Source organism: Diospyros lotus, chromosome 12 (genome assembly GCF_014633365.1).
Source record: "Diospyros lotus cultivar Yz01 chromosome 12, ASM1463336v1, whole genome shotgun sequence".
NCBI classification, from domain to species: domain Eukaryota; kingdom Viridiplantae; phylum Streptophyta; class Magnoliopsida; order Ericales; family Ebenaceae; genus Diospyros; species Diospyros lotus.
Genome location: NC_068349.1, coordinates 29,841,368 through 29,859,251, shown reverse-complemented (window position 1 = coordinate 29,859,251; position 17,884 = coordinate 29,841,368). Strand labels below are relative to the sequence as shown.

Sequence of the window (17,884 nt, the reverse complement as noted above, 5' to 3'; positions counted from 1 at the left end):
TTCTAAAGACAGACTCTTTGGGATAATCATCGATCCGTTGGGAGAATCCATCCATGACCCCAGGAGGAATCTCAAGACCGTTTGGAATAACATTTCCCATGGTGTCGCTTGTTGACTATGAAATACTCCAGAAGATCTATGAGGAGCTAAGACGTCAGAATGAAGAGCTTTAGAAGCGTAATGAGGAAAATGTGAAGAGAATATAAGAGATCACAACCTTCCTGTAAGAGCTAATGCTTGACATACACATCCCCTATACGGGACATACAAATGTTAGAAAAAGCAGAACAAGAACTCAAGGTTAACCCCTGATACTAGTGCAAGCGGGGATAAGAATTGGGATGCCGAAGCAAAATGATCGCGCCTCGAGACCAGGAAACCCACCTGAACGAAGTGGTAGACGGGCGGGGAAGTCCCCAATATATGAAAAAATAGAAGAGAGCACCCCTTTCAGGGCTTTCTATCTCCTTCCTCCTCAAAGGGAAGACCCAGAGTAGGAAACACTAAATGTAGTAGGCATTAAGAGGCTCATAGAGGAGGTGTTGGAGCATAAATGAGTAATGACAACACCCAAAGAAGCCCCCACCAAGGGATTCCCTTTGTTTGAAGAGCTCCAGAGACAACTAGTGCAATCGCGATTCAAGTTGCCCTAACTTCCTGTTTATTTTGGGAAAGAAGACCCGGGGAGACATTTGCAGCAATTTGTGACCATGGTTGTACTACACGATTGGAATGAGGTAACTAAATGTCAATCCTTCCCCCTCTCTCTAGTGGGGCAGGCTCAACAATGGTTCACGAATTTGCCAATAAGGCACATATGATCATTTAGGAAACTAGAGAAGGGATTTTTGAAGGCATTCTCAGTCTATGTGCCGAAGAAAAAGAGCGCAATGTACCTGATGAGCCTACAACATATGCCTGGCAAGTAGATGGAGCAATATATAAAGCGGTTTAGGGCAGCCACTCAAGAAGTAAGGGATCTCCTGATCGGGTTGGCAGCATCGACTTTGCTTAATGGAACTACTTACACATCGCTCAGAAAATCTCTGACCTTTTCTAAGCCAATCTCCATGATTGATTTATTCACCCCAGCAGAGCAATTCATTGTCTAGATGGAGATTTTGGACGCTTAGAAGGGGCCATACATAATTGCGAAGATGTTGGGGCTGAACACATGTGTGCTGTAAACATTTCAAGGTGAGTCGATGGGAAAGACATGGGACACCATGCACCTCAAAAGGTACTTCCTAGCCGTTCCAGTCACATAAGCCACCAGAAGGGATGACGAGCAAGACACAGAGAGTCATGTGCTACAAAGAACACTTCCTGACCATGTTATGGATCATGATTCCTTTATAGATTTCCTCCTGTATTTATAATCTCCCTGAATGAATAAAAGAATATACCTCATGTATGCCCATGGAAGTAGGTAATGTTATAAGCCAAACCGCATGTATTCCCTTATGTATTACGTGTATACATACATGTAGCTGTCACAAAATATGATGCAGGAACCATGGCAGGGAATCAATTTTGATGAGCCCTAGTATTGCTAAGCTCGACAATGACGGAACAGTAAAGGTAATAGGGTGCTAAGCTCAACAACGATGGAACAATAAAGGTAATAGGGAGCTTACGTTCTAGAGGGTTTGGTTCAATAACTGGCAATTTGGCACTAAGATGACGGACATCCTCGGATTCTCGGATGTGTTATGATGCAATGCCTGCAGACTAACTTGGATCCCTTGCGTGAGTCCGATGCTAAGCCTACAGGCTAACCTTTACTCCTTAGTAGATTCGACGCCAAGCCTCATAGCAAACTTGGAACGACCAGCAACAGTCTAGCGAATAATTCCAGGTCTAACCTAGAGCCATATGTGTCGAACTAGCCCGAAGAGGCCTAAGGAAAGCATGAGACTATTGTTAGCCTTATATGACGAACTCACCCAACTATGATCTGGCGCAATGTCCCCGGACCCTTCTCGATTCCTGGACACTTTCTGATGCAATGCTCGTAAGCTAACTTGGATCCCTTGCGTGAGTCCGGTGCTAAGCCTATAGGCTAACCTTGACTCCTTAGTAAATCTGGAGCTAAGCCTCCCGATAAACTTGGAACGTCTTATAGAATTCTAGTTATTGACCCCGGGCTGAAGATATGGGAAGTGCATACAAGGCTGAACGATAGCCTCGAATACCCAAAGGTGATCCAGCGTAATGCCCCTTGGACTAACCTAGATTCACCAGTGAAGTTCGTGTGTTATTACAGGAAACCAACCTAGATCCACTAGTGCAGACTAGAGTCAAGCTATTGTGCATGACCTAAACTCCCTACAAGGATCCAGTGCTAAGTCTCTCGACAAACTCGAACACGTGATTGGAATCCGGCGCCAAGTCCCCCTACAAACCTAGATACCCAGCGACTATGCAACGCGAAACAAATTCAACAAGAACCTACAATTAGGGAAAGCTCGGCTAGAGGGACCTTACGTTGGCCTGCAAGGCCTAAAGCCTAAGCTTGAAATCGGTACCTGGCATTGACTCCAAATGGTCGAGGCATACTAGACAGGCGGCACGGCTTGACAAGTGGCAATCTGGTGCTAAGGATGCGACAAATCAAGTAAGGGAAGCCAAAACGGCACAGCTCACGGAGGTAGATTTTTCAGAGAGGATCTACTTTCTGCAGTCACCTAAATGTAAACATAGAAAGGGGGGGCAAATGTTGTACCCCTCACTCTCTTCGAGAGAGTTTTTGGGGAGAGAGTTCTCTCGGAGAGAGCTCTCGGGGAGAAGGCTATGGAGGCCTTTCGGAAACTTCCGATAGACTCTCTCCGAAAGCATCTCGAAAGAGCCTCTCTGAGAGGCTTGTTTCTTGGGGAAGAGCGGATAGAGGCCTTTTCACAATCGAAGAATTGCTCTCTCAGGAAGCCTCTCAAAGAAGCTTCTCCGAGAGGCTAATAAGGTGTTGCACAATTGTCCCAATCAATCATTGTGACCTAGACTCTTATAAAAGGCAAGACATAACACAATTGGCTCTGGGAAAATATTTGGTAATCGAATCTTGATTATCTCAAACTTTCTTTTCCGAAGTTCTTTACATTTCTTTTCGCAAGACTTTTCTTTTTTCCCATATTGACTTAACCGTTGGAGGGTCTTTGCTGGAGATCCTTCTCGCAAGCCTTCTAATATTTGTCTCGTGCTACAGTTCTTCTGGAAGTTGAGCTCGGGTTGTCATTGTCCCTTCGAGAAAACTCCTATTATCTCAGAGGCCCTTGAAGTACCTTCCCCAAAGAGACTCATTCTCTTTTCAGAAGCTGATTAATTCCTCCCCGAGGAGTGTTTCAAACCTCCTTTGAGAGCCATCTACCGAATCCAAGCACCAGGCCAGTCGAACCTTTCTAAGAGACGCTCCCTCTTTGAGGGGCCCCATCTATAAGGCTTTCTCAACCCTTCCACATCTTTCTTCTCTCGAGAAGCTTTCTCTTCAAGAGAGCCCTTTTAACGGTTGTACTTTTAGAGACCAACATCTCACTTGACTTTAAATGACAATTTCCTTCATTCTAAAAATGTTTTTATTGTTGTATTTTTTACAATAAGAAGTTTTTTATTGTTGTATTTTTTACAATAAGAAGTTTTACTTGAATAAGGGATGTGTTACTTGATTAACACAATATTTTACTCGATTAATAATTTATTATTAAAATTATTAAAGTTTTAGATTCTATCATTCTTAAAACATAATTCAACAGAGGTTAAAATAAATAATAACTTAAAATGTTAACATATAAATAATATGTAATATATATACCCAAACTCATCCTTTTCACTTTTTAAGTTTTTCTGAAACTCAGACTGAAATTTAAAAGTAATTTTAATTACAAAACAGAACAAGTACAAATTGGGATACCCAAATAATAACATATTTGTGAAATGGAAATGGTCTGCGGGGAGATAAAAACACGGGTACGTTTCTGGGTCAAGGTGTCACTTGTCAGTAGTTGGCGTTGGCAATTCACGCGCCGAAACTGCGAGTGGGGCTAATGCCCGCTCACAGGACGCCATGAGCTGCCAAAAGGCAGTAGAGGGAAGCGAGTGTCTGACACAGAGAGAGAGAGAGAGAGAGAGAGAGCAAAGAACGAAAGAGGAAGAGGAAGAGGAAGAGGAAGAGGAGAAAGAAAGAAATAGAGATCAACGTGCACTATTTCAAGCACCAGGCAGATCTGGAACCCCGCTCCACCACTCTCTCTCTCCCGCTCTCTCACTCAGCTTTGATGCCATAATAATAAATCTTTGTTTTCCAACTTCAGACACAGTGAGAGAGAGAGAGAGAGCAACACAGAGAGAGAAAATATTCTTCAATCTTCTTCTCTCTCTCTCTGCAGCTTAGCTCCACTCACTGTCTAGGAGAAGACAGTGAGAAGCAAAAGCAAAGGTGGGTTCAAATTAAGAGAGAGCGAGCAATCGGGTCAGAAGAGGCAATTGATGGCTGATCTGCTCTCTGCCTTCTGCTCTCTGCCTCTGCCACCCACTGCGCCATAGAAATAAGGCGGTGGTTTAGCTTTTCTGGTAAATTCAATTTCCACTCCCTCTTGCCCAGACTCCACACTGATTCAGAGAGTAGCGACTGTGTCTGCCTTGAGATCTTCTTTCATGGTAAGCGGTAATTTGTTCAACTCTTCTTCTTTTTCTTCCTCTCAGCAACGAGAGAGAGAGAGAGAGAGAGAGAGAGAGAGAGAGAGAAGTTCTCTTCATCCCCCGCTCTGTAACTACTGCTGTGGTTTTCTTTCTTGTATGTCTTTACGGAAAAATCCAAGTTCAACCACCGTATTTTCTTTTCGACCAAACATCTTTCTCCTTTTTATCTTTCCTCCCACGGGAATACTACTGCTTTCTAATCTTTCCCTTTACTGGGTTTCCTGCAGGAACAGGAGAAAGAGCCACTGAAGAACCGCTCCTCCAGTACTCTCTGGAAGTAATTAAGCTTTTCGTTGTGGGTTGTTGGAAGAGTTTTTCTTACCTGTAGAGTAGAGAAAGAGAGAGAGAGAAATTTGTTAGAGGGTTGGATTGGGGGTGGAAAATCTTCTACCAACCCCTCGAAAATGGATACATATGAAGCAACAAGGATTGTTCTCCAGAGGATTCAAAATTTGGACCCTGAAAATGCCTCCAAAATCATGGGTCTGCTTTTGATTCAAGACCATGGCGAGAAGGAGATGATTCGATTAGCTTTTGGCCCCGAAGCTCTCGTCCACTCCGTCGTCATAAAGGCCAGGAAGGAGCTCGGTTTGGCCACTTCCTCGCCGTCTACCCCCTCGACTCCGTCGTCTCCGTCGCCTTTTTTAGCCAACAACGGCCATCCCGTCTCTCTTTCCCGGCAGAATTCCTCCTCGTCGCGGTTTCTCGGCGGCGTTACCGGGCCTAGTCTTCCGTCTCCGCTGAGTATTCCAAGCCAGTCTGCGTCTTGGGCTGCTTCTTGCTTCTCCGATTACAACCGCGATGATTTGATCAGCCCGAGCTCGTCTTCGACCTCGTTTTCGGCTGTTACAAGCAATGGAATCAGTAATCTAGCCTCCTCTTCGTCGATGAATTCGTCAGCTTCCCCTTTCTACGGCGGCGGGGGGGCTGATCTGATGGATGAATTCCAGCTCCAAGACCAGCTCTCCTTTCTCAACGACGGCTCGCCGACTCTCGGCCCGAAAAGCCCCGATTTATACTACCCGCATCAAGATTTCGCCTCCAGCCCTAGCGGCGGCGACGCTATGCTCTTCAATTCCTACGGTGGCGCCGCCTGGGGAGGCTCCGTGAATGGCCACCCTCACCGCCGGAGCTGCTCCGTGAATGATATCTCCGATGACCCATCCAGCGGGCTTGGCTGGAAGCCTTGCCTCTATTATGCCAGAGGCTACTGCAAGAACGGAAACAGCTGCAGATTCCTCCACACCGTCCTGGCCGCCGATTCCTCCGGCGCCGCTGACGCCGCCGCTATGGTGGGCTCGCCGGGAAAGCTCGACATGATGGAGCACTGCCAAGACCTGCTCCGATCTAAATCCGCTCACCAGCAAAGATTGGCGGCTGCTTCTCAGATCATGGCTGCTTCATCTTTCCCATACTCTTCTGTCACAGCAAGCAAATGCATGAACCTTCTCCTTCAACAACAGACTGACAACCAGAGGTAAATTTGCATCCATAATTCTCACATAAAGTCCACATTTTTAGGTCTGATTCTTGAAATACTGTTAATTAATCGTTTGATTTTGTTGTGTAGCAGAGCTGCTGCTGCTGCTGCTGCTGCATTGATGATGGGTGAAGATATGCACAAATTGGGGCGATGCGGGCGGCTTGAAAGGAATGATTTTCTGATGAACGGCGGGCCGCCGGGAATCTTGAACCCTGGTTCCCGGCAGATCTACCTGACTTTTCCGGCTGATAGCACCTTTAGAGAGGAGGACGTTTCCAATTATTTCAGGTGGTTCATTTAGCAATCAATCAAATATATATACAAGTCTATGTATTCATAGTCCAGCCTTTTTCAGTGTGAGTACCAAAAGTGATTGAACCCCTATGTATGTTTCGTGTTTTGAAGTATTTACGGGCCAGTTCAAGACGTGAGAATTCCTTATCAACAGAAGCGAATGTTCGGATTTGTAACATTTGTGTACCCAGAAACTGTTAAGCGGATTCTTGCCAAAGGGAACCCTCATTTTGTATGCGACGCTCGGGTCCTTGTCAAGCCATACAAGGAGAAGGGCAAGGTCCCCGACAAGTTTAGGCACGTTTAGGCTCTCTGGCTCGCTTTCGCTTTGAAATTCCATGGTTTAAATTAATGGTGGTGATTTGCTGCTGATCATGCCAATTGGAAATTGCAGGAAGCACCAGCAGCAAATGGAGAGGGGAGAGTTCTCGGCATGTGGCAGCCCCACTGGGTTGGATTCAAGAGAACCCTTTGATCTTCAACTTGGTAAACAAAAAAATGAGTTTGGTGAACCCTGTAATTCTATTCTATATATGTTGCATAATTTGGGTTGGTTTGTTTTGTGAATTCAGGAGCGAGGATGTTGTGCAACACCCAGGACATGTGGAGAAGGAAGCTGGAGGAGCAGTCCGATTTGCAGCACGCGATCGAGCTGCAGAGCCGGAGGCTGGCGGATCTGGAGCTTCTTGACGTGAAGCGGCACACCCACCACCGCGCGCTCTCCACCGGCGCTGCCATTCTGTCTCCAACTCACTCCTCTCCGAATTTCTTCAGTCATCAAAACCTGGTTCTTCCTTTGGATCCCAGCAGCCCACGAATCAAAGAAGGTACAGATATCTGTTACTTCTTGTTGGGTCTAATCAGACATTGTATTACTTGATTATCAAGACCACAAATGCTGATTTGATTGATCGGCATGCGTCTTTGATTTTGTCCAGAAATCGGTGGTTCCAAGCATGCAGCGGCTGCTCCTGAAACTGTCGTGGCTGATCAAGAATTGAATGGAGCTGGGGCTGCAAACGGGACTGGGACTGAAAATGGGACAGAAATGGAGAAAGAATCATCATCCACTGCAAATGGTACTGATAAGAATGGCAAAGAAAGCCCCAACCAGAATGAGGAAAGTGATCTCCCAGAAAGGTATACAAATTTTCGACCTCTGATCAATGAAGGGGCAACTCATAATGGCAAACTTTAACTGCTTTGATTGCTTGGTTATATATGAGCTTTTGTCATCCTGAAGCTTTCATGGGTTCATTCTACTTTGGGCTTAAAATGTTCCTTTTGTAATGGGCAAGTCTGCATTGCCAAGTTTGAGAATGCTGTGCTCGAATTGAATGCAGCTTGGAGCACAACCTCCCAGATAGTCCCTTTGCATCCCCTAAAGCTGTCGGAGACTATATGACAACCTTCAACACTGCCGCAACTGAGGCCGCAACGAGCACTGTGGCGGCATCTTCTACTAACAGTAACTTGATCACTTCATCCTTGCTTCCAGCCAATTCTACACTGGACATGGCTTCCCTCAAATCATGCTACTTCCAAGTGTCAAGGTATAGACCACACACACTATATATATATATATATATATATTAGCCTTCACAACTCAAGACACATGTATAAGTCGATAAATGATCCCCGTAATCCAACTTTGAGGCTATGATTCATCAGGTTCTCCTCTGGCCATGGAGCCATAGGCATGTAGGTGCCGGCGGTTTGACTGTAGCTTCCTTAGCTAACAGGTCTGCTATCGCGTTGATCCAATTAAGTGTTTGATTTCGTGTTCGTATTTGTGTGAACATACTTGCAATCTGGGGGGGATTTGATGGTTTTGGTTGGTTGTTCTGTGGGGGTGATTTTGCAGGAAGAAGTGTAAGAATAACCAAAACTAAAGCAGTGTTAATTGTCCTCCGGCGGCATCAGCATCAGCATCGCCAGTAATTGTAGTAGCTATACTGTCTCTACTAAGATGCAAATGCATACATCAAAGTCAGTAAAGCAAGTGGGGTCAGCCATTTCTCCCGTTGTTGTACTATTCGTCACATTGATATCTGTAGTTGAGGCACAAGTTGGACCACAGGTAAAAAGAAACAAACGTACAATTAATTAATGTGTAGTATAGTAAAAAGCCAAAGCAAACTGTTGGGGGGCTAGCTGTAATTTTCTTCCCTTTCTTTTTTCAATTTTCTGTCTTTCCAAACACAAATTTGCCGAACCCCTATATCCCAAGATCCATGTAGTTTGGTAGCGCAATGTTATTAGGAAGACAATTAATGTACAGAGCAGAAGCAGCAGCAGCAGCAAGAAGAAGAAGCAGCAGACATGGGGGGGGGAGCCTTTAACTTGAAGAACAAGTGCACCTCTGGAAGGTTGATTGTGTACTGAAAAAAAGGGGAGGAAAGGAAGCTCAATCTATATATATATATATATATCTATATATTTATATAAAGAAGATTCAGCTCCACTACTACTAGTAGTAGCAGCGGCAGCAGCAGTAGTAGTAGAATTATGATCTCAGGCATCAGGTATATAAAGAAATGGTATCTTCTACCATAACCAGGCAGGCATAGTTCTTCTTCTTGTGCTTTGTTTAATGTTGTAATACCATATTGTCATCAACCTTTTATATAATAGACAGAAAGAAGAAGAAGAAAGACAAAAGTTGAAGTGAAAAAAACACAAGAAAGAATAGAATTGGACGATAGAAAATGGGTTCTTCTTCAATCTCCGCTCTCTCTCTCTCTCTCTCTCTCTCTCTCATTATTGTTGTTTCATGGCTGCATGCATGATAGCTTGGCTGTGTTTTCTAAGCTTTATTTTATTGGGAGAGGAGAGGTGAGATGTGGGTATTCGGATTTAGATTTGGATTTCTTCTTGACTTGGGTGGCGGTTGCTGGCACTGCACATGGGACCTTCCTTTCCAATACCTTTCATCTTTCATCTTCATCATCATCTTTGGTTATCTGGGCCCCATCCACCACCAACGCCCATGTGATTGATCGTCCACTTTTCTCTCTATCTATATATATTGTATATATATATGTGTATAATAGAGAGAGAGAGAGAGAGAGAGAGAGAGAGAGGAGAGTCAGAGATCTAAAGGCGGATGTGATGCCACACGTATTATGACAAAAGTGCAGAGGAGCAGGAATCTTTCGGGGGGACTGTCTCTTGTGCTTGTGAACAGACCTCAAAATACATGTTACTTTTCTCTCTCTTTATTTCTTAACCATTTCTGGCACTGCCATCCCACTCCCCACTTTACACTCTTTTTTCTATTGTTTTTTTTTTTTTCAAATTAAAAATTCAAAAATTAAATCTCTTTACTCCTTTCTTTGGGCTTTGTTTGCCTGCAATTTATATATATAATATATATATTTACAACAAATAAGGCTTTTGGTCTAAAATTATGCCAATAAATAAATTAATCGCAAATTGTGCAGCTGACTACCACATCACAGTCACACATCATGTGCTTTCTTCTTGGCAAATGGCGTTGCAACGCATGTGCCTGTATATGTGATTTTATTATCTTTTAATATAAAAATATTTAATTAGTGAATATTAAAAATACATTTCCCTTTTTATTATTAATCAAACTGACTGACACACAGAAAAGGAGGGGGCAGAGACAGAGAGTGGGAGACAGGCTGGCAAAGCGACACGTGGGGCTTGAGATCTGAAGATTTTCTAGTGAGGTGAAAAAAAGTGTTTTGTCTGGTTTCCTCCTGGGGCTTGACATTATGCATAATTCACGCTCCTGTATATCTTTCTTCTTCTCCTGTTAATCATAGGGTCAATTTGATATTTAATCAAATAAAAATAAAATAGGAAGTGTCATTGACTGTCATCTTATATATCTTTTGAGAGTTAAACTATTTATTGTATTTTAAAAGTATTGTTATCTAAATAAAACACTAGAATTTATATGTAAAGAAAATTATCTTAACCTGTCAATGCGTTGCAAAAAAGTTGGTTAAAGGGTGCGGAATATTCTTTACGTAAACATTTTGATATTTAAATCAAGATTTTATATTTAGAAAAGTTAGCAGAACTCTTATTTGGGTAGTAGTGATTTACTTTTGTGGAATGAGTTCATCTATTTATAAAAGAGTCAAGGAGATTGTTGATAATTATCCCTAATATTTTGAGATTGACTAAGATTTATATATACTTTTATGGATAAATCTTATCTCTTGTGTGATTTTTAAAGAAATTATTAAAGATGTCTATTTGCACTTTTGGTTCTGGGAATAAAAGAGACTTTATATTCTCTTCGAAACTCCTTTTGTAGGAGTCTACCGAGGCTTTCCTAGGACCCTTTCGGGTCTTTCAGGTCCTTTTTGTGCGAGATTTTTAATTTTGAACTTCATGCTTTATCGGTAACTTTTGAACTTATCCTTTTTGGGTTTTGTGATTGAGTTAATGTTTATTCATTGGGTAAATCCTTTCACCCCAAGTCTTTTTCCCTTAGAGTCTCTCTTTGAGTTTTCTTTAGAGTTTCTCTCTCTAAGTTTTCCATTGGGTTTATCTTACTAGACTTTGGTCCACATACACATCAATTGCTTTTTACTTCTTTTTTTTTTTTTTTTCTGATTAGCTTTTGTTGTCGACTTACCTTTCTTGGAGACTCTCCTAGGGGTTTTTTTTTCTTCATACTGGTATTTTTTGTCCAGTAGACTTTACCTGATTGTATTTTTGTTTCTCGTTCATCTGACAGTTGTGATTTTCTTAGGATTTGGATAGTCTAGATCATTATTGCTTCCACCGTTGCTTTGTCTTTTGGGTTTTTCACTATAAAAGGGGTATCTTAGTCAATTTCTAAGAGCAATTCTTCTAAATTCTTTTCGTAGACTTCCTTACTCTTTTAATTGTTTCCCGAAGACTCATTCGATCTTCATAGATTATCCCGATCAATTCTTGCTCTATCATAGAGTCACTTGCAATTCTAGTCTTTTGTAGACTTTCTTAGTAAAGTCTCATTTTTAAGATTTCTTTTCTATAACAGAGTGCAACAAACTCATGATTTTCACTCTTCAAGAGATGCAGTTGATTCTTGGTAATAGATCTTGGGTCTCAAGAGCAAGACTTGCAAGGTCTCATGTGTTATATCCTTTCCTTGAGGATTATGAAATAAGAGTTCTTACGTGGTTGAACCTCTTTTGGAAGCTAGCCTTACTTTTTCTTACCCTTCGATAGCCAAGAGCTAATAAACTTTATAGGGTTTAAAGATTTTGAGGCTTCGTACGTGTATTGTGGTGATAAAATATTGTGATGTGCATTCTTCAAAGCTTTTTTTCTTCTACCCGGTGTCTGTTCTACCTTATGGATTTTTTTTGACAAGCAAAGGCTAAAGCTCTTTCTCCTAGGCAGTTGGATTTTCTATTAATTATGTCAAGCACCAAGTCTTCTTCTAGATTGGCAGCATTATGATATGGAGTTTGAGAGTTCAAAAGCTTATTGCCATCCTGGTTGATGACTTGGAGAACCTTCTTGGTCCTTTGGAGCCTTATTCAAGTGGCTAAGGGAATCCTGCAGTGATAGATGTTCTTAAGGATTTGGATGTTGAGGATTTAGGTTAGTTGTTGAAAACTTGACGTCGGTATCCCTTAATAGTCCCATTTAGAGTTCTTACCTAGTCTTCCATATCCTTAGTGGAGATTTATCCCAACCTGGTTGAGTAGACTTTTAGGGCTTTTTTTTTTTTTCGATGTACCTTTTCTTTTATCCATGTATTGTTTGCTTTGAATGTAATACAATGATTTTCTTCTTTATCTCATTGTTTTGAGACTTCACTTTGTTTAAGGATTCTTGCATTGTTTACCTTTAATGGGTTTTCTTTTTCAATAATTCATTGGTTGTGTTAGATATTTGTCTCAAATAGGTTGCAAATTTATTTCTGTATTTTAATGAGAAATATATATATGTGTGGTGTTATTTACTTTGGTTATAAAGCTGATGGTTGGCAGGTGGCAGCATGATGTTCGTTGATATGCATCTCTTGGTTACCCACATATATATATGCGCACGGATATAAGGAGAAAGCAGAATGTTTTCTCTCACTCTCTCGTCTTCTCCCGCCCTCTATTACAAAAACCCTAACCTAAGATTTGATCCCTTCTATGTACTTTTGATGTATTGTGTGTGAATGATCGATGCTTGTGAGAGAGCTGTTAATTCTTGCTGAGATTGTAAGTTTGTGCTTCTTCACCTGTATCGTATGTCACTGTAAGTTGGGTATTTTCAGTTCATAGGGTTTGGATGATTGTAATCCTATTTTGTGTAATCTTGTTGCTCGGATCTAGTGGATTGACTAGGGGTTTGAAGCCCTTACCGTGAGTAGGATTCTATTTTGAATCCAAACACGTAAACTCTTCGTCTCTTTGTGTGCGTGTGTAAGCGTTTCTTTACTGTTCTTGTGTATCTGGTTGCTTCGATCTTGTGGGTGTTTTGGTTTCGGATAATTAAATAGGTTCAACAAGTGGTATCAGAGCTCGTGTTGGTATCAAGATCGAAGGAGACATTCGGATTGTCTCAAGATCGGTTAAGAACACACACGAAGGAAGAACTGTGACGGTCAGAAAGATCCGACAATCGAGGGGTTTCAGCGACTGTCGTTTTTTGTTTCTTGATTCGCCAGTGTCATCTTGAATCCGGTATATCGAACCTCTTGGTGTTTTCCTATTTAATTAGAGTATTTTCTTGTTTGTTCTTTGTCTTGGTTGCTGTGTTTTCTATGTTGTGGTTGCGCATGAAAATGGGATCATCAAGACTTGAGATCAACAAGTTTGATGGCCATGGGGATTTCAACCTATGGCAGATGAAGATGAGGGTTATCCTAGTGCAACACAAATGCATAAAAGCTCTAGACGATGTGATAGCAATGAAGGAAGAGAAGGACAAGGTAGAGTCCACTCCCTCCCAAGAGATGAAAGAATTGCAAGAATTAGCCTTCAGTCTGCTAATTCTCAATTTGTCTGACAATGTGCTCAGACAGGTAAGTAAGGCAGGTAATGCTGCCTAGGTATGGTTAAAATTAGAATCTCTATATATGGCAAAATCTCTGTCTAATAAGATTCACTTAAAAGATCAATTGTTTACCTTTAAGATGAATCCTGCTAAATCATTAGAGGAGAACATTGATACGTTTAATGGAATAACTCTCTCTCTAGCCAATATAGATGAAGAAATATCATAGGAAAATCAAGAAATTCTTTTATTAAACTCTCTACTTGAGTCACATAATGATCTTAAGACTGCAATGAAATATGGAAGACAAACTCTTACCCTAGAGGATGTTTTGGTAGCTTCGAGGTCTAGGGACCTAGAACTAAAAGAAAGAAAAAAGGCATACCCCAGCATAAGGCCTGCAAGTAAGGGGTAGACCTGGTAAGAAATCCAAATCTAAGGGAGGAAATCACTGTAGTTCAAAATCCAAGGATAAGGGAAATTCTAAAACTTTAGTTTGCTGGCTGTGTAAGCAGGAAGGACACCCCAGAAGGTATCCTAAGAAAGGGAAGGGAGTTGACCATTATAAAGAAAAAGTAGATAATGCAAACCTCTCAGATGGTTATGAAAGTAGAGAAGGCTTAATCATCTCAGAGAAAAGCCCAAGTGATGAGTGGATCATGGACTCGGGTTGTACTTTTCACATGACCCCTAGAAAAGAACTTCTTTATAACTTTAAACCAATTGATGGGGGTAAAGTCCTTATGGGAAATGACCAGTCATGTAGAATCATTGGAACAGGCTCTATAAAATTAGATTCTAGGTTTCCACCTAGTTGGTCATCTCTTTCCACCACAAACTTAAAAGAATCAGGATTAATTTTATGCGAGTTTTCTGCCAACTGATTTGGTTTATAAAACTGAAATTCATTAAAAATCACATCTCTACTTAATATGATTTTCTTATCTTCTATTAACCACAGCTTATATCCTTTTGTTTCCTCGGGATATATAAGAAAAACTACTTTCTTAGCCTTAGGATCAAGTTTTCCCTGCTTCTTATGGACATATCCTATGCAGCCAAAAGGCTTTAAATGGGAAATACTAGGTGGATTTCCAGTCCATTTACTTTCAGGAGTCATAAACTGAATTGTAGAGGTTGGTGATCGGTTAATTAGATAACAGGCTGTGGCTACAACCTCAGCCCAAAATTTCTTTTCTAACCTGATTCATTTAGCATACATCTTACTTTATCAAGGATTGTTTTATTCATCCTCTCAGCAATTCCATTTTGTTGGGGAGTGTCAGCACATGTCCTATGTCTTTTTATCCCTACTTGCTTATAATAATTTGAGAACTCATTGCTACAGAACTCCAGGCCATTATCTGTTCTTAAACACTTTATTCTTTTTCCAGTTTGGTATTCAACTGGAGTTTTCCATTCTTTAAATTTTCCAAAAGCTTCATTTTTATGTTTTAGAAAATAGACCCACACTTTTCTTGAAAAATCATCTACAAAAGATATAAAGTATTGAGCACTAGATAAAGAGTAAGGCCACATTAGAGGAACCCCATAAATCAGAGTGAATATACTCCAAAATATTCCTAGTTTGGTGCCTAGTAGTGTCAAATTTCAACCTATGGGATTTTCCTAAGACACAGAATTCACAAAAGTCTAAGGTTCCAACTTTCTTAGAGTCTAGCATCCCTTGCTTACACAATTCTTGTAGACCCTTAGGCCCTATGTGTCCTAACCTTTTATGCCACAAAACAATCTCATATTTTCCTAAGAAAGAGACTGAAACATCTCCAGATATAGCCTCTCCTTGTAAGATGTAAAGCCCTTGCTTTAAAATGCCCTTTAAAACTACTATAGATCCTGTGATTATTCTTAGAATTCCATTTTGGAGTTTACAAATGCATCCATTTTGATCCAACATACCTAATGAAATTAGGTTTCTCCTAAGGTCAGGAACTAACCTAACATTATCAAGGATTCTATGGGTATCATCCCACAATTTAAATTTTATAGAGCCTGTTCCAATGATTCTACATTACTAGTCATTTCCCATAAAGTATTTACCCCCATCAATTAGTTTAAAGTTATAAAGAAGTTCTTTTCTAGGGGTCATGTGAAAAGTACAACCCGAGTCCATGATCCACTCATCACTTGGGCTTTGCTCTGAGATGATTAAGCCTTCTCCACTTTCATAACCATCTGAGAGGTTTGCATTATCTACTTTTTCTTTATAATGGTCAACTCCCTTCCCCTTCTTAGGACAGAGCCTTCTGGGGTGCCCTTTTTGCTTACACAGCCAGCAAACTAAAGTTTTAGAATTTCCCTTATCCTTGGATTTTGACCTAGAGTGATTTCTTCCCTTAGATTTGGATTTCTTACCAGGTCTGCCCCTTACTTACAGGCCTTCTGCTGGGGTATGCCTTTTTTCTTTCTTTAGTTCTAGGTCCCTAGACCTCAAAGCTACCAAAACATCCTCTAGGGTAAGAGTTTGTCTTCCATATTTCATTGCAGTCTTAAGATCATTATGTGACTTAGGCAGAGAGTTGAATAAAAGAATTGATTGATTTTCCTCTGATATTTCTTCATCTATATTGGCTAGAGAGAGAGTTATTCCATTAAACGTATCAATGTTCTCTTCTAATGACCAGCTAGGTGGAAACCTATAATCTAATTCAAATCTTGAAAATTCTTAGGATAGTATGGAGAATAATGAGCTGACCAGTTTTGAAACTAATCTTGATGCTCCAAACTTGACTGATTTAGATTCAGTTGCCAGTAGTCATGAAGATTTAAGTGACTATTGGTTGTCTAGAGATAGAGTTAGAAGAGAAACAAAGCCACCTACCAGGTATGCCCATGCAGATATCATTGCATATGCTTTTAATATAGGAGATACAATTGAACTTCATGAACCTTTGACTTTTGCTGATGCCTGTAAAAGTAAGCATAAAGTTCAGTGGTTGAAAGCAATGCAAGAAGAGAAGGATTCTCTCCATAAGAATAAAACCTAGACCTTGGTCCAAGGAACCCCAAACCAGAAAATTACAGGCTATAGATTGATCTTCAAGAGGAAACCGGGAATTCCAAGTGTAGAACCAACAAGGTTGAAGGCTAGGGTTGTGGCCAAGGGTTATTCCCAAGTAGAGGGAATTGATTACCATGAGGTGTTTCACCGGTGGTGAAGCATACCTCCATAAGGTTAGTTTTAGCCATGGTTGCTTTATAGGATTTGGACTTGGAGCAATTAGATGTAAAGATAGCCTTCTTACATGGTAACCTAGAGGAGAAGATCTTTACGGAATAGCCTGTCAGTTTCACTAACAAGGGAAAAGAAAACTTAGTGTGTCAGCTTCACAGATCTTTGTATAGCCTGAAACAATCTCCTAGACAATGGTATAGGAGATTTGATGAATTTATGATGAAAATAGGCTTTAATAGGTCTGAATATGATCATTGTGTCTACTACAAGCATTTAAAGGATAATCAGTTTATTTATCTGCTGATTTATGTAGATGATATGCTGATTGCTTGTAAGTATAAAAGAGAAATTATGAAGCTAACTTAGTCATTAACCTTAGAATTTGAAATGAAGAATTTGGGGGCAGCCAAAAGAATTCTAGGTGTTGATATTGAGAGGAATAGAAAGGAAGGGATCTTGACATTATCTCAAATGGGTTATGTGAACAAAGTGGTTGAATTGTTTGAGATGTCTAGTTGTAAACCTGTTACCATTCCAATTCCTCCCCATTTTAAGCTAAGAGTTGTCAATGAAAATCTGCCATTAGAAGAGAAAGCATATATGAGTAAAATTCCTTATTCTAATGCTGTAGGTAACCTAATGTTTGCTATGATTGGAACCAGGCTAGACATAGCTTACAGTATTAGCCTAGTTAGTAGGCTTATGAGTAAGCTGTGTAAAGACAATTAGAATGCAGTCAAATGGCTGCTAAGATACTTAAAAGGTTCTGAAAATCGTAAATTAACATACAAATCATCTAAAGAAGGTGGAAATAGCATCTTAGGTTACTATGATAGTGACTATGCAGCTGATCTCGATAAGAGGAGATCTCTCGCAGGATATGCTTTTACTCTAAGTGGAAATTTGATAAGTTGGAAATCAAACCTCCAACACATTGTAGCTCTCTCCTCCACGGAGGCAGAATATGTAGCGTTAACTGAAGCAATTAAAGAAGTTGTGTGGCTTTAAGGTATTTTTAGAGAATTAGGAATGGTTAGTTTTGTTCCCAAAATTTTCTATGACTCACAAAGTGCAATACATTTAAGTAAAAATAGTGTTTTTCATGAGAGGACCAAGCACATAGATGTGTGCTTACATTTTGTGAGAGATATCATAGAAAAATGACAGATTAAGGTTGAGAAAATTAAGACAGAAGTAAATCTAGCAGATATGCTGACAAAGCCAATTCCTATATCTAAATTTGACCAAGC

At 40.6% G+C, this 17,884-nt stretch overlaps 1 protein-coding gene across 7 annotated transcripts; it reads left to right on the top strand.

The window, feature by feature from the left end:
• Window positions 1–4,126: 4,126 nt before the first annotated feature.
• On the top strand, window positions 4,127–9,193 carry LOC127786699 (zinc finger CCCH domain-containing protein 53-like). Of its 7 annotated transcripts, none has more exons than XM_052314302.1 (10): window positions 4,127–4,650; window positions 4,920–6,169; window positions 6,266–6,463; window positions 6,581–6,770; window positions 6,868–6,955; window positions 7,042–7,296; window positions 7,408–7,609; window positions 7,813–8,022; window positions 8,141–8,211; window positions 8,334–9,193. In XM_052314302.1, exons 2-9 carry the CDS (start codon window positions 5,097–5,099, stop codon window positions 8,172–8,174), a joined length of 2,250 nt encoding a protein of 749 aa, XP_052170262.1. In that variant the 5' UTR covers window positions 4,127–4,650; window positions 4,920–5,096; the 3' UTR covers window positions 8,175–8,211; window positions 8,334–9,193. The 7 variants fall into 7 exon arrangements, with proteins under 7 accessions (XP_052170262.1, XP_052170260.1, XP_052170263.1 ...); XM_052314300.1 differs by having other exon boundaries at window positions 6,263–6,463; XM_052314301.1 differs by having other exon boundaries at window positions 4,128–4,650; window positions 6,581–6,766; window positions 6,864–6,955.
• Window positions 9,194–17,884: the final 8,691 nt, after the last annotated feature.

Bases quoted from the DNA above. Each gene is read 5' to 3' on its own strand.
- LOC127786699 (XM_052314300.1), top strand. From the start codon at position 5,097: ATGGATACATATGAAGCAACAAGGATTGTTCTCCAGAGGATTCAAAAT. The intron at 7,297-7,407 runs GTACAGATATCT...GATTTTGTCCAG, and splicing joins CAGCCCACGAATCAAAGAAG to AAATCGGTGGTTCCAAGCAT. The intron at 8,023-8,140 runs GTATAGACCACA...ATGATTCATCAG, and splicing joins TGCTACTTCCAAGTGTCAAG to GTTCTCCTCTGGCCATGGAG.